At 45.7% G+C, this 25,733-nt stretch overlaps 1 protein-coding gene across 5 annotated transcripts in view; it reads left to right on the top strand.

Annotated features, from left to right (window-relative positions):
- Nucleotides 1–4,068: 4,068 nt before the first annotated feature.
- Nucleotides 4,069–25,733, top strand: part of calb2a (calbindin 2a) — a 50,332-nt gene continuing 28,667 nt past the window's right edge. The window contains exons 1-4 of one of the 5 annotated variants that reach the window (XM_061822892.1): nucleotides 4,069–4,258; nucleotides 23,024–23,100; nucleotides 23,188–23,277; nucleotides 25,615–25,695. In XM_061822892.1, coding sequence (XP_061678876.1) covers nucleotides 4,165–4,258; nucleotides 23,024–23,100; nucleotides 23,188–23,277; nucleotides 25,615–25,695 — 342 coding nt within the window. In that variant the 5' untranslated portion in view covers nucleotides 4,069–4,164. Of the gene's footprint in view, nucleotides 4,259–21,842; nucleotides 22,198–23,023; nucleotides 23,110–23,187; nucleotides 23,278–25,614; nucleotides 25,696–25,733 lie in introns of those variants that run through there. The other 4 variants (XM_061822891.1, XR_009795422.1, XM_061822889.1 and 1 more) reach the window with 4 other exon arrangements.

Here is a 25,733-nt window from a genome sequence, read left to right as displayed (position 1 = left end):
GCATCCTCTCAACACGCACATCCACAGTCATGTGCCTGAGGACATTCTGAACTAGCCTTCCCCTAGTTTTTGTGAAAGTGACTTTTAAAAGCTTAACAAAATGTGACTCTCCACCAGTGGGTGCAACTAAGCACTGTTTGCAGTTTGAAGCCAGAAACTTACTTACTGTTTTACGTTTGTCAGCAAAAACTACTTTTGCCACATTATAGTGCACTTTTTTTCCCCCTACCTAATTCACGTTGATTGGCTGGTTTCCATTTGGTGACATGATAATCAATTTACAGCACTGAACACTGTTTACCTCTGTCGTGGGGCAAAGAATTAATGTTGTGACAAAACATGCCACCTCCTGTTGGGAAACGTCATTTAACACACTTGTACAAGAACAATAACTGTCAGTTCCATAGGCTTTTATCTGTAAAAAACAAGTTCAGCATTTCTACAAAAAAAGTGCTTATTCATTACAAAAAAAAAACGAAAAACAAACAAACAAAACCAAGCAAACGGAGCTTTGAGTTATTATAGCCGAGAGGAAAAAAAGCAAAAACACGGGAAAAGACTCAAACTACACAGACCAGTTCCTCTACGGCGGCACAGTGGCTCAGCCGGTGAAGCGTTGGCTTCACAGTTCTGAGGTCCCTGGTTCAATCCCGGACCCGCCTGTGTGGAGTTTGCATGTTCTCCCCTTGCCTGCGTGGGTTTCCTCCGGGGACTCCGGTTTCCGCCCACATTCCAAAAACATGCAACATTAATTGGACACTCTAAATTGCCCCTAGGTGTGATTTTGAGTGTGGCTTGAAAGTGCGAGTGTTTGTCTCCATGTGCCCTGTGATTGGCTCCCCTACACACCTGCGTTGATTAGGAGGCGCACACCTGAACCTCATCGGTGATAATTAACCCTGGTACTTATAGGACCCACCGGACAGTCTGTCTTTGCCAGATTTTTGCCATCCGTGCCTCATTCCAGCACATCTTTGTTCCTGATCCTGAATCCTGGTGTATTGACCTCTGCCTTTCCTCCAACCAACCCAGTAAGCTTGATACTGCTGCTCTCTCTGACTGACCTCCCGGCTTATGACCTTGGAATGAATAAAGACTTACCTTTAGCTGCCTTCCTGCTTACTGAGTCGTGCATTTTGGTCCACACGAGAGTTCTAGTTATGACACATACATGTATTATAAAGGAGACACATTCATGGATGTTCACATATTTCTCTTCACAATTACTCTCAAAACTCTGCAAAATCAAGAGCACGGTCACCATGCGACTTCTGCTGACATTCATTCCCACAGAACAAATCACATGGTCCTGCGCAACGCACTTATGGCAACCTCTCCACTCCTCCACTAACTAGCAGGTTTATGCTTAAAATCAGTGAAACATATTCTCTGTGACTGCACCTGCTTTGCAAACATTTTAAACTAAGTTATATTCACCTTCTACAACAAAACAATAAAAATATAGGGAGGAGAGCAAAATGTACCTTTTACTAAAAATCTCCTTCACACCACACGTTAACTGTGGCTTCAAAATAAAGCACGGAGGTTACTTCCTGTGTATCTCAGATCTTCCACCATTAGTTCAACGGCATTTCTCCCCCTACAATCAGCATTTTTAAACACACAATTCCTTATAACATTAATAACACTGAGAAGAATGAAAAAGAAAAAATGACAGAGAAATTGCTGCCATTCAAAATAAAACTTCCTATTATAGCGCAACACATAACACCATTGCACAGGCAAGGGGGGAACATGCAAACTCCATACAGGCGGGGCAGGGAATGAATCCTGGACCACAAAACTGTGAGGCCAACACGACATCTGTGCCACCATGCTGCCAGGGAGCGTCAATGCAAAAAAAAAAAAGAACAAACAAACCCAAAAAAATATATATTTTTGGTGTTTAAAATTGTTTTGTAGGCATGACCAGATGTACATTGACCTTTATATGGGGAATTTGTGTCACCTGCAAGAATGTTTGGAGAGATGAACAGTGGCTGCAGTTGTTGTACATGTTCAGGTGGAATGTGAATATTGTAAGACTTACTATTCATTCACAGACCAAGTCTACCAAAAATAAATAAATATTCAGCCTTGGCGGGTGGTTCACAAAGCTTCCACGAAGTGCCACCTCAGAAAATACTTATCTACTTACCACCATGGCGAACATTAAAACAACTAAAAATGATGTTTAATATCAGTGCAAGCTACTGTAACATTATCAAAAGTTTTAACATTAAAACTGTGCTTAAATATAGAGAAATATAAACTAGATTGAAAAAAAATGTGCAGTGCAATGGAACTGTACAGAAGCAGAGATTTTTTTTCATTTATGTGCTCGAGCAGGGTCACAGAAAATGTATTGGTACAATCATACCTGTCTTTGGTATGGGCAGCATGGGTCCGATTCCCACTCAGTGAAGGTGCGAATGGTTGTCCTTGTCTAAACATTCCCTGTGAGTGCCTGGCGAGCAGTTTTGGGTGCAGTCTGCCTTTCACCTCAAGTCAGATATCTGTATAGACTCCAGTGTCCCGCGACCCAAACCAGAAGTGTTGAAAATTGATGAAGGTTAGAGCATGGACCTTTTTGAAAAGGAGAGCTGCTTCTTGGGAAACTGGTAATGTAAAGGGCGACCGCTTTAAATTACTTTATTGGGCGTCAGATATGTACAGTTCTATGTCAAACGACATGGTGTGGTGTGTAGTGAAAGCAGGGAGCAGGTGGGGGAACAATTTGAAAGATGGAGACATGCACTGGAAAGGAATGAAAATTAGCCGAAGTAAAACAGAATATATGTGCATGAATGAGAGGGGTGGAGGAGGAAGAATGAGGTTCCAGGGAGAAGAGATAGCGAGGGTGGACAACTTCAAATACTTGGGGCCCACAATCCAGAGCAATGGTGAGTGTGGTAAGGAAGTGAAGAAAGGGGTCCAAGCTGGTTGGAACAGCTGGCGGAAGGTGTCTGGTGTGTTATGTGACAGAAGAGTCTCCGCTAGAATGAAGGGCAAAGTTTTTAGTTTTTAGTTTTAAACAGTGGTAAGGCCGGCCATGATGTACGGATTAGAGACAGTAGCACTGAAGAAGCAACAGGAAGCAGAACTGGAGTTGGCAGAAATGAAGATGTTGAGGTTCTTGCTAGGAGTGAGCATGTTGGATAGGATTAGAAATGTGCTCATTAGAGGGACAGCCAAAGTTGGATGTTTTGGACACATGGTTTGAGAGAGCAGACTTCAATGATTCAGACATGTCCAGAGGTGAGAGAGTGAGTATATTGGCAGGAGGGTGCTGAGGATGGAGCTGCCAGGCAAAAGAGCGAGAGGAAGACCAAAGAAAAAGTTGATGGATGTTGTGAGGGAAGACATGAGGGCAGATGGTATAAGAGAGGAAGATGAAGGAGATGGGCTAAAATGGAAAAAGATGACACGCTGTGGCGACCCCTAACGGGACAAGCCGAAAGCCCAAATTGCCCATAGATATGATCATGAGTGTGATTGTTGTCTGTCCCATGCGCCCTGCGATTGGCTGGCAATCTGTTCAGGGTGTACCCTGCCTCCTGCCTGATGACAGCTGGGATTGGCTCCAGCATTCCCGTGACCCTCGTAAGGATAAGCAGCTCAGAAAATGGATGGATGGATGGATGGATATTGTTACTAAAAACGTGGTGGTAAAGTTAAGTTGTAATACATGTGAAGTTTAGAAGCATTGCTTTCTTCATCTATTCTTCTAATAGGATCCATGACTTTCCTGGCCGTACTCTGCACCACACTAAATGATTATTATTTTTTTTTTCCTCAGAATTTCCATTTATTATGTGGGCTAATCACTGTTTTTGCTGGAGGCAATGTGGGAAATGTGATTAGTGTGTGAGCTCTAATTAATGCCTGTGAAGCCTCACACACGTTGGCACAGCTCTGGCAGGCACTTAGATGTGCACACGCACGCGCGCACATGCACGCTCGTACACCCTGCGAGCACGCTCATCGAGAACGGACAGCATGAGATGGTGAAGGTGTAAAATGCGCCCCTAGCGGTAAGAACACCTTTAAAATGCAGTGGGCGACCGGCAGCGCGCCACACTTGAGCTTGACTTTGACAAGAGCCGCCGAAAAGTTCCAATTCGCTGCGGACTCGGGACGTGCTGTATATCCGCGCAGAGCATCATGGCCAACAAGGCACAGCAGCCGCCTCACCTGCACCTGGCCGAGGTCACCGCGTCCCAGTTCCTGGACATCTGGAAACATTTTGATGCAGACGGTAAGGCCGTTTTAATGTCCAAAGTGATTTTTGACGAGTGAGGGGATTCTAATGCAATACGTGATAAAAGACCACGCATGACATCATCAAAAGTATGTCACTTCAAAACAGGACTAGTAGAATAACACTGTGTTCCCTGTATTGTTTTCTTTTATTTTAACACAATTAGATTCAGATTATCAGTGCTTCATTGGATACAAAAGTCATTTGAATGTACTTACTGCAATTAATTTAACAACATGCACATGATTAAAATGTGTGAAACATATTACATTGTTTCTGAGGAAGTTGGGGACAGTATGTCATTTCTTCAAAATTTAGTCATGTGCAACCAAAAATTGAGTCCGTTTTGCAATTTTATAAGAATGAGTAATGAATGTGTAGGAGGGACTAATTGATCATGATGAAACATGATTGACACTTTTAGGTGTATAAAAGGTAAACGTAATTACTGCAAAAAAAACAAAAACAAAAACCAAAAACACTTTTCCACAATTTACACCTTAATTAAGTTTGATCTGTGTAATATGTAGGTATCAAATACTCATTTAAGACTCTATAGGTGAATAATTTGGAGTGATGTTGATTAGATTTTTTCCATTTTTCCATTCTTAAGCAAGAATGTTGTCATTTTGTCAATAGGTGCATTGTCTGGTGACATCTTGATGCAATTATTATAATGAAAAAAAACCAACACCCCATTATAGGGTTTGTTGATCCCATTTCTGTCAGCATGGAATTCTCAATCCATTGTACCGCAGCGATCCTTCTTCTTCACACAAACACACACATATTAATGAGTGTAGTCCTTGGGCGTTTGGAGGCAATTTTGCTGAAGAACCCCTAAAATGAATCCCAACATCACTACATTTGAGAAATCAAAATAGTTTTTCAAAACTGTCATTTTAAAACACAGAAAAATGTAAAATTGCAGAACTTGGTTGTAAGGTGATATTTTAACAGCAAAAAATATAGCCTCCTCTCCCCATAATTGCCTAAAAATTGGCATGCTCCTTCATTTCTTGCCTAAGCCAAAGCACCCCCTAAAATGAGTCCTTGCACTCCAGAATTACTGATTTTAGAGCAGCCGTGCTGTTGTTTATAGATTAACAATCAAATTAACAGGAAAGTGTAAACATCTGGTGTCAAATCCTTTACATTTTTCTTATTTTCGAACCACTCAACATACAAAGTTGACGATACTGTCAATGATGCAAGTCCATCACACCTCCAATATACACACCCTCCACCTATTGGTAATCATCAAATGGAATCTGTCTTAATGCTTCCTCAGGTGCAGGAAGATATTCCACAAAGAAATGAATTTGGAATGAGGAGTTGTATTGCGGGCATAGAGTTTATGGATAACAGCATGAACACTGAGAGGGATGTGGCATAAAGAGGAGCTGTAAAATGCAGGCGCAATCCAGATGAGATTTGATCCTGCACCAACAGGGGAATAAGTGGTTTCATCATCTCTGGATGCATCGCCTCCTGTGTATTTTTAGTTACAAACTCTGTGATGTTTGCTCAATCTGAACAAACAAATTAGCGCTCCATTCTTTCTTTATAGCGAGAAGAGACTCCCAGTAATGAGGAAAGAACTCAGACATTGCAGCAAGAATTTGCTTAGCAAAGTACTGTAGCTTGTTGCAAAGCATAATAAAACAAACAAACAGATAGATAGATAGATAGATAGATAGATAGATAGAGATAGATAGATAGATAGATAGATAGATAGATAGATAGATAGATAGATAGATAGATAGATAGATAGATAGATAGATAGATAGATAGATAGATAGATAGATAGATAGATAGATAGATAGATAGATAGATAGATAGATAGATAGATAGATAGATAGATAGTAAATTCTGTTCATTTTCCACATACATGCAGAAAGTTACCATAAAGTGATTATACTTTAAGTAAATAAATTTTCCACTGTCTTATGGGATATTGGTTGACGTCACATATTATAAACATCCATCCATCCATCCATTTTCTGAGTCAAAAGGTTTTGAGTGGCACTGTGCGCAGAACCCATGCCCCTTATTCATATGAGAGGGTCTCTAATCCTTACAATGTACAGTGCTGTTTTACCAATGCTATAATGATCATTGAAAGTATACAATTAAAGTACAATATTTTAATGGTTATTTACAGCACATAATTTGATTACACATTTTTATAATCAATTACATAGCTAGGAGAAATGTATGGTTAAATTACAGTTGCTTTTAGAAATATCCATGATTTTAATTTTAATTACATTTGAAAAATAGACAAAGTTTCAGAATTTTTTTATATAACAGTATGTCCCCTTTTTAAAGCCGACTCTTGTGAATAGTTCCCTCTTAATAAGCTATTCTTCTTATTCTCAAACACAACATGTATTTCCAAATATGAAGTGCCAATTATATGGTGCAATATATTAGTGAATGTGAGATTTGATAGGCTGTGGCAACCCCTTGTGGGACAAGCCGAAAGGACAAGAAGAAGACTCATAGTTACACTTCAGAACATATAGTCAACTCACATTTATGTGTCCAGCCCTTAATCACAAGAGAGTCTGCCTCAGGACCTGGCCCAATTGGTCTAAACAGAATCCTCCATTGGGAACGAGTCTGGGATAAGTAGTCTAACCGAGGTTATGTGTCAGTTGGTGAGTGCAGAGGCCAAAGAGGAGCAGCTTCAGATTCGGTCAACGTCACCTAGTCCTCTATTCGTGCAGGAGATGGGGGCATGGAGAAGATCGGACAAGAAGCAGTAAAACACCCCTACATGTACTTCAATTAAATGACAAAGAGTACAAAAAAGTCTTAAAGTGACACTGGCATACAGATTTATTCGGAGGGAGCAGCTCTAATAATTGTGGGTAGGGCATTCCAGAATACTGGAGCCTGAATTGAAAATTCTCTAATGCCTCTAGACTTCTTTCTGTCTCTTGGTGTCACCAAAAGACCTAAATTTTGAGCAAAGATTTAAGACAGAACATACAGTACAACTAAGACAGTGCGATAAAAATGTGCAAAAATGTATAATATTTCATGAGTAACAAGTCCTTAAAGGTCAAGTGTCATGAAATGGATGATTTTTAGTGTGTTATGAATGAAAAAACGGCAGATGGTATGAACCCATCTGTTTTTTCACCACAAAACATGATTTTGATGTATATGGCTTTTTGTAACTCCCACCATGAAAATCCTCTCGAGGCATTTTTTTCAAGAGGCAGGAAGTGACATACGGGGCATGAGCGCCCTCCAATGGACTCGTTTGTTTGTATTGGTTTTATCTGCGGGAAGCTAGCTCGTTGTTCCTTCGTGCTAGCCAAAATGCCTTGTTGCATTGCTGGATAATGCTCGAACACTTGGGAGGATGGATTTACCCTTCATAAGTTTCCAAGAGACCCACTTCGTCGTGAAAAATGGATTGCACGGGTAGGTTCCAAATGACAGGTAGGTGTGTATACAGCTACTAAAAAAAAAATAATAGTTTGGGGCGGACCACATAATCTGTCTCATAACGTAACAAAAGATCCACGTACATATGACAGGCAGGCTAAATGTGACTATGTGCAAGTGGGACGGCTTCCGTGTCGGGCTCGCCAGCGAATGTCACTCCCGTCAATGGTGTAGTCAGCTGCGTGTGACGACAATGCCGTAAAGCAGCCTGGCTCGGCTCCGTGATAAGCCACCTCGGCACTGAAAATGAGCCACCCCGGCAGAGGCACCGCATCCGCCGGTCACGGCTTCGGCAAGGCTGCCGCGTCGGGCTCGCGGACGGCAGCGACTCTGAAAAAAGCTCCTGCCAATGGCGCAGTCAGCCTCGTGCGACGACAACGCCGTAAAGCAGACTGGCTCGGCTCTGCGATAAGTCACCTCGGCGCCGAAAATGAGCCACTCGGCCGAGATGTTGCGTCGGGCTTGCTGGCGAAAGCTGCCGTGTCAGGCTCGCAGATGCCCGCGGCTATGAACAGTGCTGCCGGCAATGGCACACTCAGCCGCATGAGACTACAACGCCATAAAGCGCCACGGCTCAGGGGTGTTGTTCATCGTGGACAATGGCGGCAGAACAACGCTGTAAAGTGGCCCGATCGGCACCATGATAAGCCACCTCGGTGCCGAAAAAGAGCCACCCCGGCCGCCGGCCTTGTCGGCCAGGGTGGCTCATCATGGCGCCGGGCCACGATGGCTCATCACCACTGCGGAAATGGATCGGATGGGGAGGCAGTTTGGCCGTGATCGCATACCATCTAAATATGGCTCGAAACAATAGGGTAATATTGCCCTGGTAACTTCACTCGGTTGTAATGGCCCCATCACACCATGACGTTCTGGTCAGCGTTCTATAGCATTTGAGGAAACGTTGGTAGTCGCCCATGGTCGCCGGGATAGCTCCAGAAGAGCGTTGTTTGAACGCTAGTGAACGTCAATGATCGCTGGGAATCGGCAGAGAACGCTGGTCCGGAAAAAAAGTTTTGAACATGCACAAACGTTCTCACCAAGACCAGCGTTCATCAATGTTTAATTTTAAATGCTGCAGAACGTTCAAAACGTTCGTGGAACGTTTTACTTAGGTTCGCTGAGCATTGCACGCGTTTGGCTATCGTTAGTCAGTTGTAACTCGAACTTTACTTGGTTGTTACTTAATCGTTTGCTTTGCAGTGAACGACTCACTGGCGACCTGTCAACGACCATTGAACAATCCTGTAGCGCACACAGCGTGTAACTAAAGTCAAACGAACGTCGTTTGGAGTACATTGAGCATCATTCGTGCGTTTCTCGAACGTCCATGCATATGGGTATATAAACCGATGCTTTGTAAGGAAGGTCCATTTAATATTAGGCTACAGTCGAAAGCACCTACTACGGAAGATCCAGAAAGCAGCTGTTCGTTTTCGCGGAAAAACTCCACCAGACTATCCTCAACAGCCCGGTCCAGGATCCTGCAATCCTTTCTTTGCTTCTTTTGTCTCTTTGTCAGACCGTCCTCACTGAGGTTTGCAAGGTGTTTAGGGTACCCAGGGGTTTTCACATGGCGTGTAACTTCGCGGACGTGCTCTTCCTCCTGCTGTTGTTTTTCCTCCAAACACATTACTCGTGAATAAAGAGGGTTAGCTTTTTTACTAGCACCGCTAGTTACTGAAGTCCGCGCCCTAACTTATTTTCTTCTCGGCAGCATGATGTTCACTGTTCTAACTCACGACAACAACTGCAGTGACTATGAAGTTTCCCACATTTTGGTGCCGGTTCCACTGTAAAAATTACGCGCCAGCAAAACGCTTTTCTGTCGTTATCCACCCATTGGTCACACGCTCAATACGCTCGTCTTACATTGACAAATCGCTCGTCGCGACCCAATGACACGTTTGCACACGCTAATGGTTTTTAGGGGTTTCTTATTTGGTCGCTGTTACATGCTTTTCGTGCGTTAGACACACGTTAAGTCATGCGTTAGACATACGTTAATCACACGCCAGATGTGTCATCCGCGTTTGAAAACGCTGAAAAATAGAATGATTGAAATGTTCAGAGGACATTGACCAGAACGTCATGGTGTGACGGAGCCTTTAGATGTTTTCTATGAAAACAGCTTCGATGTCAGAAGGGGTGTATTCATCTCCCACAGTAGAGGTCACAGCGTGTTTTCAATGGCGAATGTCCGGAGTGACGTCACGGAGAGGAGATGTAGCCAATATGGCGTCAACTGGGATGTCGAATGACACTTCTGCAACTTTGCGCATGGATGACACGCTCTCCGCTCATATTTATTTTTTCGTATAGACATTGAAGTGAATAATGTAATATGTATTTTTCATTACAATATCTATTTTAGAATGTTTATAGGGAAATTTTAATATCACTCAGAAACAACCCAAGGAAATACTGTACAAAATGCAGTTTTGTATTAAGTCACCCAAAAAAAAAAAATCCAAACTTTTCTGACCCTCTGTGAAAAGATAATTGTCTCCACCTTGTTAAATTACAAACTCAAAGCCATTTCCAAGGTTTTGGGGTTCCAGCAAACCACTGTTAATTATTATTATCCACAAATGGAGAAAATCGAGGAAACTGGGAACAGTTGCAAACCTTCCCAGGAGTGGACGACCAACTAAAATTACTCCAAGAGTGTGAAGACGACTCATCCAGGAGGTCACAAAAGAACCTCGAACAATATCTGAAGACCTGCAGGCCTCAGTTAAGGTCAGTATTACACCACGTCTTCGCTGCTGGGTCCTGTTCTGGCCAGTTCATTCTGTCATTAAGACAGACCCAAATGCAATTCCAGGCAAACATATAATGTTCAGAGTAGTTTTATTCCAAAAACAGGTCAATACCAAAAGGCAGTCCAAAACAAGGCAGAGGCACCAAAATGCTAGGCTAGGCAAGATCCAAAAAAAAAAAAAACGTAAAACAAAGTCCGATGACTATGAGGCAAACTAAGAAGCATAACAAGATGTCATCAAACTAAAAGGGAACAGACTCACTGTGACAAAGGATTGCTCTACAGTAACTTACGCACGTAGCGGACTATCCCAGAATGCAGTGAAGCATGCGCAACGAACTGGTAAAAGCCGATGACACATTTTGCCACTTAAGTACTTAGTTCATTATTGTCTCAAATGTGACACAGCTGTGACAGCTCTCAGAGGTGGCACCTCCCAGAGCAGTGGCCTGGCCATGCCCCTCACAGGAAGCGCCGCCCAGGGCAGTGGCCAGACCATGCCCATGACACACGCGAGCAGTCATCAAATCTTGAAGGTTTTGCGGGCTTCTTTTATGGAGTTTTAGTTCTTTCCATAGATTTTTGATTTCATTCAAATCAGGTCATTGTCTCGGCCATTGTTGCAGCTTGCAGCATTTATTTTCTTTGAAACAAATTGAGAGTTTCCTTGGCAATATGCTTTGGATCATTAAACTGCTGAGATGTCCATCCTTGTTTCATTTTCATCACCCTCATAGATGGCAGCAAATTTTGTCAAGAATGTACCTATTGATCCTTCCTTCAATAATGTGATGGTTAGGAGAAAAAAGCCGCCCCAAACTATTATGTTCCCACCTCTCAACTTCACTTTTGGTGTGGCATTTTGTAGGTGATATACAGAACCATTTCTCCTCCAAACGTGGTGTACATTATGGCATCCAAACAGTTCCATTTTGCTCTCATCCGAGCTGAGTATATTCTCACAGTTTTTAAATGGATTGTCCAAATGTTGTTCAGTAAACATTAAATGAGCTTTGACATTTTTTTTCAGCAATCGGGTCTTGCATGGTAAGGGCCAGAGTACATTGATCACTCTTATCTTTGTTACAGTACTAGGTATTTCCTGGTCTTTTTGAACCTCTCCATAGGAGGTCCTTGGCTCAATTCTTCTGATCATTCTGTCCACTCCTCTGTCAGAAATATTACGTGGAGCACCTGATCGAGGCAAATTATTTTTGGCTTTTCACTTTTGTAATCTGGCCACAATTGTGTGCCCTGGAAAATTCAGAATCTTAGATTTGCTCTTGTAACCAATTCAAACGCTATTTTTTTCAACATTTAGTTTGCAGCGGCCTTGAGACAGCTCTTATCTCTTACCTCTCATGAGATATGTCTTGACTCACACCTTTTTGTAGGCCATCACTTAGGACTGAACCAGAAGCAGGCCAGATAATGTTTATCTTAGATAACATTAATAAAATTGAGCGGGTCTCTATTGCACAAAACCCACAGTCAGGTTTTGCTGTAAACAAACCTACAACATACGCACATATGTGTATGTGTAACATACATGTAACACAAGAGTTATCATACATAACCACACATGATCATAAATCCTTAACATAACATTAATCCTAAAGGATTAATGCACAGTTATGCTTCATGCAAAATACATTAACGATCTGTGTGAAGGCATCCAAAATTTCATGATGCAAACGAAACTCTATTTAATTACTGTAAAATCATTGAAAAATATTTCACTGTCCCGAGGACCCAGATCCAAATCCGACCTTCCCTGAGCGGCGTTTGCATGTTTTCCCCATGCCTGCGTGGGTTTTCTCTCAGTATTTTGGTTTCCATCCACATCCCAAAAATATGCATGGTAGGTCAATTGAAGACACTAAATTTGCCGTAGGTATGGATGTGAGTGCAAATGATTGTTTGTTTATATGTGCCCAATGATTTGCTGGCAACCAGTTCAGGTTAGATCCCGAAGTTAGCTGGGATAGACTCCAACATACCTGCAACTACAGTGAGGATAAGTGGTATAGAAAATGGATGGTATGTGCTAAGTAAATGTGGAATTTACAGCATTGTCAAACAGTTCACAAAATAAACAAGGCCTTTAGTGGGCATTATTAAATGAAAAAATGCATGCGAAATTCACGACAAAGACATTGATATCATTTGCACCAGCTGGCAGTTTAGTTAACATACAAGATATTGTAAATAAACCAAACACCCTTTAATGTAAAGTTTGAGAATTTTCATTTGAAGAAGCAAAAGTTAACAAAAAACAAGAGCATATAAAATGAAATATGGTTGTGGATATATTCCTTGCATACAAGACAGATCCTGGGGAGATTGGATCCATGAAATCATTTATTATTGACATATTATCCCTCTTCCCTTGCATTTAATCACAATGTATTTGTGCTAATTGTCTCAGAGGTCATTTCTCCCCAGAGAGCTAAATGTCAGTAAGACCTACAGGAGAGAGGCTCATAGCAGGGAGGCTGTCCTACTTATGGAAGCAACAGGAGCAAACATTTATGAGTTGTGATAACATCACCAAGTAGCACATGCATGTCTCCTCACAAGCGCGCACACACACACGCACACACACACGCACACGCGCACAGAAAATGTCAGTGGATAGAACAAAGACGTCAGGAGGAGAAGAAGATAAGAGAGTGAGATGATGAGTTTGAGGGAGAAGAGAAGAGGTAAATAGCATAATAATCTAAATGAGGCAGCGCTCATTGCCTTCCAGGGTTTTATAGAAGCAGCTAGTCGCATCGTTTGGAGCCATCTGTCCAGTCATTCGATGGGCTTGTTAAAATATGTTGGCACACTATACTACCTCACAAAAGGGAGTGACATTATTTGCTTTCTGGATGACAGTCTTCATGGGAGGAGCAAACTCAGAATGAAAATAAGATGCAACCTAAAGATTCCAGAGTGTATTGTAACCAAAGTCTTTGGCAGACTACAGTTAACCACGAGACAATGAATGTTAAGCAAAGCAAATTTATTTGTATAGCGCATGTCTTGCACAAGGTAACTCAATGTCCTTTACATGATTAAAAGCATTTAAGTACAAAGGAAAAAAAGGGGATGGATGGATGGATGGATAGATAAAGTACATCCATGGACTTCAAGTAATCATGATGGACACCATCTTGGGCATTAATTCATTGAACAGGAAAGCAAATTATGGACTTGTTTGGAGCTGTTATGAACATTTATAGTGCATTTTATTACTTCCAGGAATTTACAGTACTTCAGAGTTATGGAAAGGCTCCCCATCCTCCACGTTGCCCTTTTTTTCCCAGTCCACCTACAGATGAATTCATTGCTCTTTATGGAATAATATAAGAGAAGCCGATTATGGATCATCACACATTCAAACTCCTAGAAGCTGATTTTCCATAAATAGCCTCTCAGTGTGTGCAATAATTTTGCATGAGGTCATTTAACACGGATGGTGAATTCTTGGGTCTGTGTAGCATCATCAACCAGCTAAACGGCGCTTACAGTATGTCGAATGAGAAGAAAGTAATACTTCGAGACGAGTGTTTGGGCTAAATTTGTTGAGTCAGATTAGTGGATTTAATTGGAATTTAAAACACCAACACTATCAATCAAAACTTCATCAGATAGATAGATAGATAGATAGATAGATAGATAGATAGATAGATAGATAGATAGATAGATAGATAGATAGATAGATAGATAGATAGATAGATAGATAGATAGATAGATAGATAGATAGATAGATAGATAGATAGATAGATAGATAGATAGATAGATAGATAGATAGATAGATAGAAAGTGTGGGTCTTACATAAATGTGCAAATACACTTGTACTTAGTTTTTAAAATAATGTATGGCTTTTTTGAAATTACATTTTAAAATATTTTGCATTTATGGCTCTTTCAATCGAAAAGCTTCCCAACCCTTGGTCTAACCTGTTCCACTAAACCAGGTGTCTCTAATTCAATTTACATTGGGAGTGCTGGGGGCAGAGTCTGGCTGAGGCTGGGCCCGACTCCAGCATGTGGGCACACAATTTAAATTAGAAAAAAAAAATCATGCCGAAATCTTCTCAAACATCATTTCTATTTTCCAACACAAAATAACATAAACAAGAACGCTGGTGTAAACAAGTTGTGTGCAAAATTACGAGTAAAAGTCATTCATGTGAAAGCTGCTGTAACTTTCATTCATTAAAGAGTATTTCTCTGCTTGCATCAAGCACTGTCGATGTCATGCCCCCAAAAACCACATAATCCATTGTGATTGGTAGGTTCGTCAGCTCTACACACCACAATGTGAAACTTCCATGCAGATAAAATTCGAGGGCCGCACTAACATTAAATTTTCATATGACAGTGGAGGCCACAGAATATCCTCATGTGGCCCATTTGGGGCCCGTAGACCGCCAGTTTGAGACCCCTGCATTTAGCCATTTGGGAATTGCTATCAATGGTAATCCCATTTTGCGGCTCACTGTCACGTCCCATCGGATCGGGGGTAGGACCCAAATGCAGGACTCGGACGATTCAAGGTAGTTCAAGGAGAAACGTTTATTATATGCCGAGGTCGGGGATCGAGCAGGCAGTCCGGTGCAGCAGTGGTAGTTGGGACGTCGGGCGAAGAGAGCAGGTGAGCGGGCAGGCAGGAGTCGGTACACAGGAGAACGATCAAAGCAGGCAGAAGTAACGAAGGAGTCAGGCTTACAAGGTTGGTCGGAGAACAGGCGAAGGTCGGTAGACACAGGTTGTTGATCAGGGACACGAGTGTGCTGGAACGGGACATGAAGCTCAACGAACTGGTGCCGGCCAGTCGTCATCGGGGTCATATAAATACACAGCATAATCAGGCTACATGAGGCGCAGGTGTGCACCTCCCAATCAGCAACCGCGCGGGCTGGAGCAGCAGGATCATGAGAGTACCCACCTTCAAAGGCACGGCTCCCAGACGTGCCTAAACGAAAGAAACAGACAATAATTAACACAGGCAGGAGTGGGTGGAAGGGGGGGTCGGAGGAGGGCACGCCCCCCCCGAACCCTAGTCTGGTAGCCATCCGAGTAGGTCAGGAGGTCGGCCATGACGCCAAGCACCAGGGTCCCCACGGGGCGATTCGGGAGGACGACCTCTGTGAGGAACCAAATGACGAAGCAGGAACCAGGCCGAGGCAGGCAACTGCTCCGGACGAGAACCTCCCACGCCGTGGTTGCGAGACAACCAGGAACTGGTCGCCACTGAGGCTTGGTCAGGAGGCAGCCGTGAATTGGTCACCAACGAGGCCAGGTCCTGAAGAGGCTGGAAGCCCTCAGGAGCGAAGAGGATGATGGAGAGAAGGACCAGAGCCATGACCACCAACATCACAGCCATCCCGAAGTCTCTCCAGCTCCGGGGTGGCTCCACAGAACTCCCCAGCTCTTGTCGCCGTCGAGACACGGGCGTGGTACGGCCGTGGACCGGTCGCCGCTGGTACTCCCGGACAGGAACGTGAGGCGGCTGGGGAACAGTCGCCACCTCCTGGACAGGAACGTGAGAAGGCGGAGGCAGCATCACCAACTCCAACTCCTCCTGGACGGGAACGTGAGGAGGCCACGGTGCCATTGCCCCCTCCTGGACGACAACGTGAGGCGGCTGGGGAACCGTTGCCACCTCCTGGACAGGAACGTGAGAAGGCGGAGGCAGCATCACCAATTCCAGCTCCTCCTGGACGGGAACATATGGACCTGCCCGTCGCCATCGGAGCAGGAACAGGGGACGACCTCGGACCGGTCGCTGACAGAGCAGGAACAGGGGACAACCGCGGACCAGTCGCCGACAGAGCAAGAACGGGGAGCGACCGCGGACCGGTCGCCACTGGTACTCCAGGGCACGGACGAGAAGCGGCTGTGGAGACGTCGCCACCTCCTGGACAGCAACGTGGGGCGGGATCGGGTCGATCCCCACTGCCACGTGAGCTTGCAGTGCATCCGTTGAAACAGCAACGTGGGCGTGGCGCGGTGGCGAATCCGTTTCCAGGGCAACGTGAACGAGAGTCGGCAGAGAGTCAGTCGAAACTGACACGTGGGCGTGTCTCAGGACCGGGTCAGTTCCAACTGCCGCGTGAGCTCTGCTCGGAACAGCCAAAACCTCGACGTGCGAATAGCGAGGAGGCGGGTCAGTTTCCACAGCGACGTGCGCTTGGCGAGGTGGCGAGTCCGTTCCCACTGCAGCGTGCGCTTGGCGAGGGGGCGGGTCGGTTTCCACGGCAACGTGAACGAGAGTAGGCAGAGAGTCAGTCGAAACTGACACGTGGGCGTGTCTCGGGAGCGGGTCAGTTCCAACTGCCACGTGAACCTGAATCAGTAGCGAGTCCGTCGCAGTTGTGACGTCAGCGTAGCTCGGCTGGTTCGCCAATCCTTGCAGGACCTGGGCCGTGAGAGCCGCCAATTCAGCGCTCTGCCGCTGTATCTGTGCCCGCATTTCGCGGCAGAACGCCTCGTGATTTGGCGGCTCCTCCTCCCTCTGTGCTGGAAGCTTCGCCACCAGCGGCGGGTCTGCCGGTTTTGCCGTTGCCGGCGAGGAGTGGGAGGACGATGTCTGAGTTGCCGCGCAGCGGGAGGCACTGGGGAACGCCCGGCCGGGGTGTCTCCTCTGGCCGCCACGCGGAGGTCCCGGGTAGATGGCCAAGCGGGTTCCTTCATACGGATTGGTGAACTTAAACCTACCGGGCGAAGACGCTCGGCTGCTGGAAACGTGGGGAGGTGAAACAATCTGACTGGGATGAAAGATCGGACGAGCAGATTCATAATCAGAATTATCGGAGTCGTACTCCGGCAGCCGGTCATACAAATCACGGTCCTCCTCATATTCCGAAAAGTCAGAGTCCAGAAGAATATGAGGAGCCGGACGGGTCGTGTTATGAAAGTATTCATACCTCGCTGGCGGAGCGTAAGACATGGAAGCGGAGGACGTCAGGGAGCCTACCCGGATCGGACAGGCTTGGTCCTCCGGCAGACGGTCTACCTTGCGTCGGTCCCGGCGACGCTGGGTCTTTCCTGCTGGGTCCTGTGTTGACCAGTTCGTTCGGTCACGTCCCATCGGATCGGGGGTAGGACCCAAATGCAGGACTCGGACGATGGAAGGTAGTTCAAGGAGAAACGTTTTTTATATGCCGAGGTGTGGGATCGAGCAGTCCGGTGCAGCAGCGGTAGTTGGGACGTCAGGCGAAGAGAGCGGGTGAGCGGGCAGGCAGGAGTCGGTACACAGGAGAACAATCAAAGCAGGCAGAAGGAACGAAGGAGTCAGGCTTACAAGGTTGGTCGGAGAACAGGCGAAGGTCGGTACACACAGGTTGTCGATCAGGGATACCAGTGTGCTGGAACGGGACATGAAGCTCAACGAACTGGCGCCGGCCAGTCGTCATCGGGGTCATATAAATACACAGCATAATCAGGCTGCATGAGGTCCAGGTGTGCACCTCCCAATCAGCGCAACCGCGCGGACACCCGCACAGCCTGGGCTGGAGCACCAGGATCATGACACTCACATCCTGACTTAAAACAAAGAAATATAGTGTCCTGTAAACAGCGGGGGAGACCTGCTTGATAACCAAAAAGTCACAAGAAAGCAAGTCTTGTCTTAGAAATAAATTGTTCAAAGAGGAGTTAGTTGAACCAACCACTCTCTTACATGCACTGCATGGTACTGTGAAAGCTCCAAAATCAGAGACTATTAAAAATGCACCACATAGGTTAATCAATTGAACCAGAAACGAAGGAAGTGTGTGACCCATGTTTGGATCAATACCAAGATGGACAGATGAGAATAGACACTCTGGACACATCTGTTTGGATCAGAAGCCTGCAGGAACGGAAGGCGGTTGTCCTGTAAAGCATACAGTTAGCTCCTGGCTGAACTGAACAATATCAGTTGTTAGGATTTTGCCTCAATACATGACTAGAATTTATCTGAAATTTTAAAAATCCAAATGAGATTGAAATGAACAGTTAAAATAATACATTTACCAATTAGAAATGTTACTCATTTTATACATACTGTATGTCATCTGGTGCAACTTTGAAGTATTTGCACAGTTGCTCCACAGTTGTGGCCCTTCCTAAAAGAAACTCGTAACCTGGCTGATATCTTTGATATGGAGCTGACCTGTGATGCTCAAAACACTAAAGTTATGCAGTCAGATGGTTTCTAGGATGACTGGGAAGTGCAAAAGAATGAAACAAATTATGAAACTGTTGCATTTCAGAAAACAACCAACTTGGAAAAAAAATCATTTCGTAAAACAAATTTGTAAAGTAAGCAACAAATTCAACATTTCTAAAATGTATGTGTATCAAATCTTGCCTAACATCGGAACAATGGGCGACTGGTTGGTTCATCTGTCTCACAGTTCTGAGGATGTGAGTTCAGATCTGGCCTCTACTGTGGGGAATTTACATGTTCTCCCTGTGTGAATGTGTGAAGGTGAGTGCGAATGGCTGCTTGTCCATATGTATCCTGGGATTGGCTGGTGACACGTTCAGTGTGTACCCTGCTTCTTGCCCGAAGATTGATGGGATAGGCTCCAAAAACAAAATCACTCAATGCATGGTGGTACATCAGCAACTCAATTTTTTTCTGGTGGTCAGTCCACTTTGTTCGACTATTGAGGGTGTAGCAGGCTTTAGGATTGATAGTATTTATATTCATGCCGCCACAGTTCTTACATCCATCCATTTTCTGAACGGCAAATCCTGAGTGCTAGAGCCTTTCCGAGCTATCTGTCATGATCCTGCCGCTCCAGCCCGGGCTGTGCGGGTGCCAGTGCGGTTGCGCTGATTGGTAGGCGCACACCTGCGCCTCATGCAGCCTCATTATGCTGTGTACTTATATGACCCCCGATGACGACTGGGGGGCGCCAGTTCGTTGAGCTTCATGTCCCGTTCGAGTGCTCCTGTATCCCTGATCAACAACCCGTGTGTTCAACCTTCGCCTGTTCTCCGACCAACCTTGTAAGCCTGACTCCTTTGATACTTCTGCCTGCTTTGATCGTTCTCCTGTGCAACGACTACTGCCTGCCCGCTCACCTGCTCTCTTCGCCCGACGTCCCAACTACCGCTGCTGCACCTGACTGCCTGCCCGATCCCCGACCACGAAATAATAAACGTTTCTCCCTGAACTACCTTGCATCGTCCGAGTCCTGCATTTGGGTCCTACTTTGGTTCCGATGGTCGCCAGAACCGACGCAAGGTAGACCGTCTGCCGGAGGACCAAGCCTGTCCGATCCGGGTAGGCTCCTTGACGTCCTCCGCTTCCGTGTCTTATGCTCCACCAGCGAGGTATGAATACGTCCCGAACACGACCCACCCGGCTTCTCATATTCTTCTGGACTCTGACTTTTCGGAATAACAGGTGGACCGTGATTTGTATGACTGGCTGCCGGAGTACGGCTCCGATTATTCTGATTATGAATCTGCTCGTCCAATCTTTCATCCCAGTCAGTTTGTTTCACCTCCCCGCATTTCCAGCACCCGAGCGTCTTCGCCCGGTAGGTTTAAGTACACCAATCCGTATGAGGGAACCCGCTTGGCCATCTACCCGGGACCTCCGCGTGGCAGCCAGAGGAGACGCCCCGGCCGGGCGCTCCCTGGTACCTCCCGCGGCGCGGCAACAAAGACTCCATACTCCCCCTCCCACTCCTCGCCGGCAACGGTGACACCGGCAGACCCGAAGCTGGTGGCGAAGCTTCCAGCCCAGTGGGAGGAGGAGCCGCCAAATCGCGATGCGTTCTACCGCGAAATGCGGGCGCAGATAGAACGGCAGAGCTCCGAATTGGCGGCTCTCACGGCCCAGGTCCGGCAAGGATTGGCAAACCAGCCGAGCTACGCTGACGTCACAACTGCGATGGACTCGCTGCTGACACAGGTTCACGTGGCAGTTGGAACTGACCCGCTCCCGAGACACGCCCACCTGTCAGTTTCGACTGACTCTCTGCCTACTCTCGTTCACGTTGCCATGGAAACAGACCCGCCCCCTCGCCAAGCGCACGTAACTGTGGAAACTGACCCACCTCCTCGCCATTCCCACGTCGAAGTTTTGGCTGTTCCGAGCAGAGCTCACGCGGCAGTTGGAACTGACCCGCTCCCGAGACACGCCCACGTGTCAGTTTCGACTGACTCTCTGCCGACTCTCGTTCACGTCGCCCTGAAAATGGATTCGCCACCACGCCACGCCCACATTGCTGTTTCAACAAATGCACTGCAAGCTCACGTGGCAGTGGGGACCGACCCGATACCGGCTCACGTTGCTGTCCAGGAGGTGGCGATGTCTCCACAGCCGCTTCTCGTCCGTGCCCTGGAGTACCAGTGGCGACCGGTCGACGGTCGCTCCCCGTTGCTGCTTCATCGGTGACTGGCCCGCGGTGAGTCTCCTGTTCCTGCTCCGACGGCGACGGGCACGTCCATATGTTCCCGTCCAGGAGGTGGCGATGATGCCACCACCTTCTCACGTTCCTGTCCAAGAGGAGGTGGCACTGGCGCCGCCTTCTCACGTTCCTGTCCAGGAGGAGGTGGTACTGGCACTGCCTTCTCACGTTCTGTCCAGGAGGAGGTGGCACTGGCGCCGCCTTCTCACGTTCCTGTCCAGGAGGAGGTGGCCCTGGTGCCGCCTTCGCACATTCCTGTCCAGGAGGAGGTGGCCCTGGCGCCGCGTCCTCACGTTCCTGTCCAGGAGGTGGTGATGGCGATGGTGTCGCCGCCTTCTCACGTTGCTGTCCAGGAGGAGGTGGTGATGGCAATGGTGTCGACGCCTTCTCACGTTGCTGTCCAGGAGGAGGTGGTGATGGCGATGGTGTCACCGCCTTCTCACGTTGCTGTCCAGGAGGAGGTGGTGATGGCGATGGTGTCACCTCCTTCTCACGTTGTTGTCCAGGAGGTGGTGATGGTGATGGTGTCACCGCCTTCTCACGTTCCTGTCCAGGAGGAGCTGGGGAGGTCTGTGGAGCCACCCCGGAGCTGGAGAGACTTCGGGATGGCTGTGATGGTGGCGGTCATGGGTCTGGTCCTTCTCTCCATCATCATCTTCGCTCCTGAGGGCTTCCAGCCGCTTCAGGACCTGGCCTCGTTGGTGACCAATCCACGGCTGCCTCCTGACCAAGCCTCGGTGGCGACCAGCCCCTGGTCGTCTCGCAACCACGGCGTGGTAGGTTCTCGTCTGGAGCAGTTGCCTGCCTTGGCCTGGTTCCTTCTTCGTCATTTGGTTCCTCTCAGAGGTCGTCCTCCTGAATCGCCCCGTGGGGACCCTGGTGCTTGGCGTCCGGATCGTCCTCCTGACTTGTCCACCCGGACGCCTTGCCTTTGGTGGCCTGGATGGCCACCAGACTGGGGTTCGGGGGGGGGGGTGCCCTCCTCCGGACCCACCTTCCGCCCACCCCTGTCTGTGTTAATTATTGTCTGTTTCTTTTGTTTAGGCATGTCTGGGAGCCGTGCCTTTGAAGGGGGGTACTGTCATGATCCTGCCGCTCCAGCCCGGGCTGTGCGGGTGCCTGTGCAGTTGGTAGGCGCACACCTGCGCCTCATGCAGCCTTATTATGCTGTGTATTTATCAGACCCCCGATGACGACTGGGGGGCGCCAGTTCGTTGAGCTTCATGTCCCGTTCGAGTGCTCCGGTATCCCTGATCAACAACCCGTGTGTACCGACCTTCGCCTGTTCTCCAACCAACCTTGTAAGCCTGACTCCTTTGATACTTCTGCCTGCTTTGATCGTTCTCCTGTGTACCGACTCCTGCCTGCCCGCTCACCTGCTCTCTTCGCCCGACGTCCCAACCACCGCTGCTGCACCTGACTGCCTGCCCGATCTCCGACCACGAAATAATAAACGTTTCTCCCTGAACTACCTTGCATCGTCCGAGTCCTGCATTTGGGTCCTACTCCCTTTCCGATGGACCGTGACACTATCATCGGGCAGGAAGCGGGGTACACCCTGAACTCATCACCAGCCAACTGCAGGGCACATGGAGGCGGACAACAGTCGCACTCATAATCACACCTAGGGGCAATTTACAGTCTCCAATTAATGCATATTTATGGAATGTGGGAGGAAACTGGAGTACCCGCGAAAAACACATGCAGGCACGGGAAGGAGATGCAAACTCCACACAGGCTTGGCAGGAATTTTAACCCCAGTCCTCATTACTGTGAGGCCACAGGCCTGCCACCCACCAAACTTAATAGGTCATATAAATCTTTTAGCATCAGGAAGCAGCAGGACGTATTCTACAGCAGCTAAACATAGCGATTGCCCTCCCAAAATGCCGGGGGCAGCCGGCAGGCCCCATAGCATTTTGGTGCAGCAGCACAAAGCTTTACAGCTTCAGTTCTCAAACACAATCAAAGGCGGCCCCTGAAAGGTGAGGTGGTCTTCATACAATGGCTGTGATTCCTAATTAGTAAATAAAAGATTTTTATGAAACGTCTTAAATTACAGTTGAATGACTCCACTTTGTTTGAATTTCAGTCTATTGTGTTTTTTTACATTTTTTGTCTCACAAGGGAATGGTTATATTGAAGGGAAGGAGTTGGAGAATTTCTTTTGGGAGCTAGAATCTGCTCGAAGAGGAGCTGGCGTAGTGAGTCAAGTAGCCAGTCATTTAACGCATAACACATTTACTCTTTTATTTTTCCAAAGCTATAAAATGTATCTTGTTTTTTTTTAGGACCCTTCAAACCCAACATTCAGAGAAAAGATGAAGGAGTTCATGCAGAAGTTTGACAAGAACAAAGATGGAAGAATTGAGATGTCAGAGGTAAGATATTGTTTGGATCTGCCTGGTATCTGTTCTTTTCATTGGAAAAGGAAAATACCATATAAAGGTGAAAAAATTAAATGATTTGGAAATGAACACTCATACACACACACACACACACATATTGAAAGACCTTCTTGAATTAAATTATAATTTTTAAAATCATACCTTTTGAAAAAAGCAACAGAAAAGAATCATTTGAATTGAGGCAATAAATTGAGAACACAAAAATACACAAATATCGCATTACACTACAAAGAAAAATAAAAAAAAATACTTTTTATAATATTTGTTGACAGACTTCAGCGCATTGGGATACAGAAAGGACAAGACATTGTATTGCAGTGCACAAAGTACATAAAAAAAGTAGAAAAATGGCAGTGGGGAGGCACCTAAGACTGTGATTGGGATTGAAATTCATCTACAAATGAGGCTCTTTCAGTACCTGATTTCATCAGTAAAATGCATTTGTCCTCAACCTCTTCTGCTTCTGTTTGTTTTACCTCTCAACCTCTTCTAATTTTCTTTGGCTGTTGACTCAGTCTACTTTATTGTCCTTCCAATGTCACGTTGATCCACCTACAGTCTTTGCCAGTTATCCAATTATCACAATCACAATTAGCTTTATCAGCTTTATTGGCCAAGTATGTTACAAGACAAAGAATTTTAATTTGAGAGGTACCTTTGAGCTACATCAGAAAACTGGTGGATCTAATGCTGGTTGGTGGCTAATGCTTGTCTAATGGTTAATATAATGCAGGCGTGGGCAAATGTTTTGGCTTAGGGGCCACATTGACATTTAAAATTTGACAGGTGGGCCAAGTCACAAGCAAATGCTTGCATTGGCATTGTAGAGTTAATACTAAGATTTACTTAAAATGGGAAATGTGTTGTTTTGTTGATCTCTTTTTTTTTTTTGACAGTGCATCAAAGTCTGGTGCTGATTTTGTGGCAATTCTCAGAACAGCAACAGCCATGTGGCAGGTATATCACTAAGCCACAAAAAAAAAAAAAAAAAAAAAAAAGCTCAGTCATCTGGGAAGGGATCAAAGTAGAGCTGCTGCTCCTCCGCATTGAGAGGAGTCAGATGAGGTGGCTGGCATATCAGATTAAATTGGCTCCTGGACACCTCTCTGGTGAGGTGTTACCGGGACGTCCCACTGGAAACAGACACTGGGGTTGACCCACGACACAGTGGAGAGAAAATGTCTCTTGCCTGGTGTGGGAACGTTTCAGGATCCCCCAAGGATCCCCCACAATATTATGTTACTAAGATTCAAAAGTATTTAATATTAAATAATGTTGAAATACAGTTAAAAATTCAGGACAGTTTACATTAAGAAGCATTAAAAATAGACGATCCATGCATCCATTTCTGTATTGCTCATCCTCATTTCAATTGGGGGCTTGCTGGAGACTATCCCAGCGATCTTTGGGCAAGAGGTGGGATACACCCTGAACTGGTCGCCAGTCAATCAAAAGGCACTTTTAAATTAACAGCCATTCACACTCACATTCACACCTGCAGTATGAGCAATTTAGAGTCTTCAGTCAGCCTAGCGTGCATGTTTTTGGAATTTGAGAGGAAACCAGAGTGCCAGAAAAAAAAATCCATGCAGGCAAACTTGACAAACGGGCTGAATTCTCTGAATTTGCATTCAATTTTCAATTTAATGGGGGAGGTGAGGGGTCACAGTATGTGTTTGTCCTGTATTGTGTGTACAGGCCTTGGAATGATTAATGACTTTTATGTACAGAATTCAAATGCATTTCTATGTGTTTCTTTGATTTGTGCGTTTTTCACCAGAAGGCTAAAACCTAATAGCTTATTAAGAGTTCCTAAAAACTGTACATAATTAAAAAAGAAAAGGAGAGCCACCCGGTCATTTGAGTGAATTCCAATGGGAACATGTGGATAGAAGATTCCATTCCATTCAAGTGGGGGTATCGAATGACAAAATTTCAGGAGCCTCACAATATGGTTAAAGGATATATAGGTATTTTTTTTACATTCCTAGAGATTTTTTTTTCACTCTTTTTGAGAACCCAAAACATCCAATCAAACTCAATCAAATGAACACGTTTTATACCAACAACATTTGTTGTGGTGCCCTTCTCAAAGGTTTATCAAGTCCTATAAGAAAGTTAAAACATGCAAAACAAAATGGACTTAAAAGATATTGGGAATCTGTAGTTTATGGTGTATTATTCATGCAAAACTCATCCAATTCCAACTTAAGAGTCAAAAAGTTTTACAGCCTCCATCACTTAAGAGCGTTGACGCTGCTATCTTTTGTTCTCATCCCTCCCATTTCTCTGTCTTTCTATTCCCTGTAGCTGGCCCAGATTCTCCCCACTGAAGAGAACTTCTTGCTATGCTTCAGACAGTTTGTCAGTTCCAGTGCTGAATTCATGGCAGTAAGTGTGTGTGTTATTTAAGCATTATTATCATCTTG

This window comes from Syngnathoides biaculeatus, chromosome 6 (assembly GCF_019802595.1).
Source record: "Syngnathoides biaculeatus isolate LvHL_M chromosome 6, ASM1980259v1, whole genome shotgun sequence".
In the NCBI taxonomy this organism is placed as follows: Eukaryota; Metazoa; Chordata; class Actinopteri; order Syngnathiformes; family Syngnathidae; genus Syngnathoides; species Syngnathoides biaculeatus.
The sequence above is the reverse complement of the archived record's forward strand: the minus strand, read 5'-3'. Positions and strand labels throughout refer to the sequence as shown.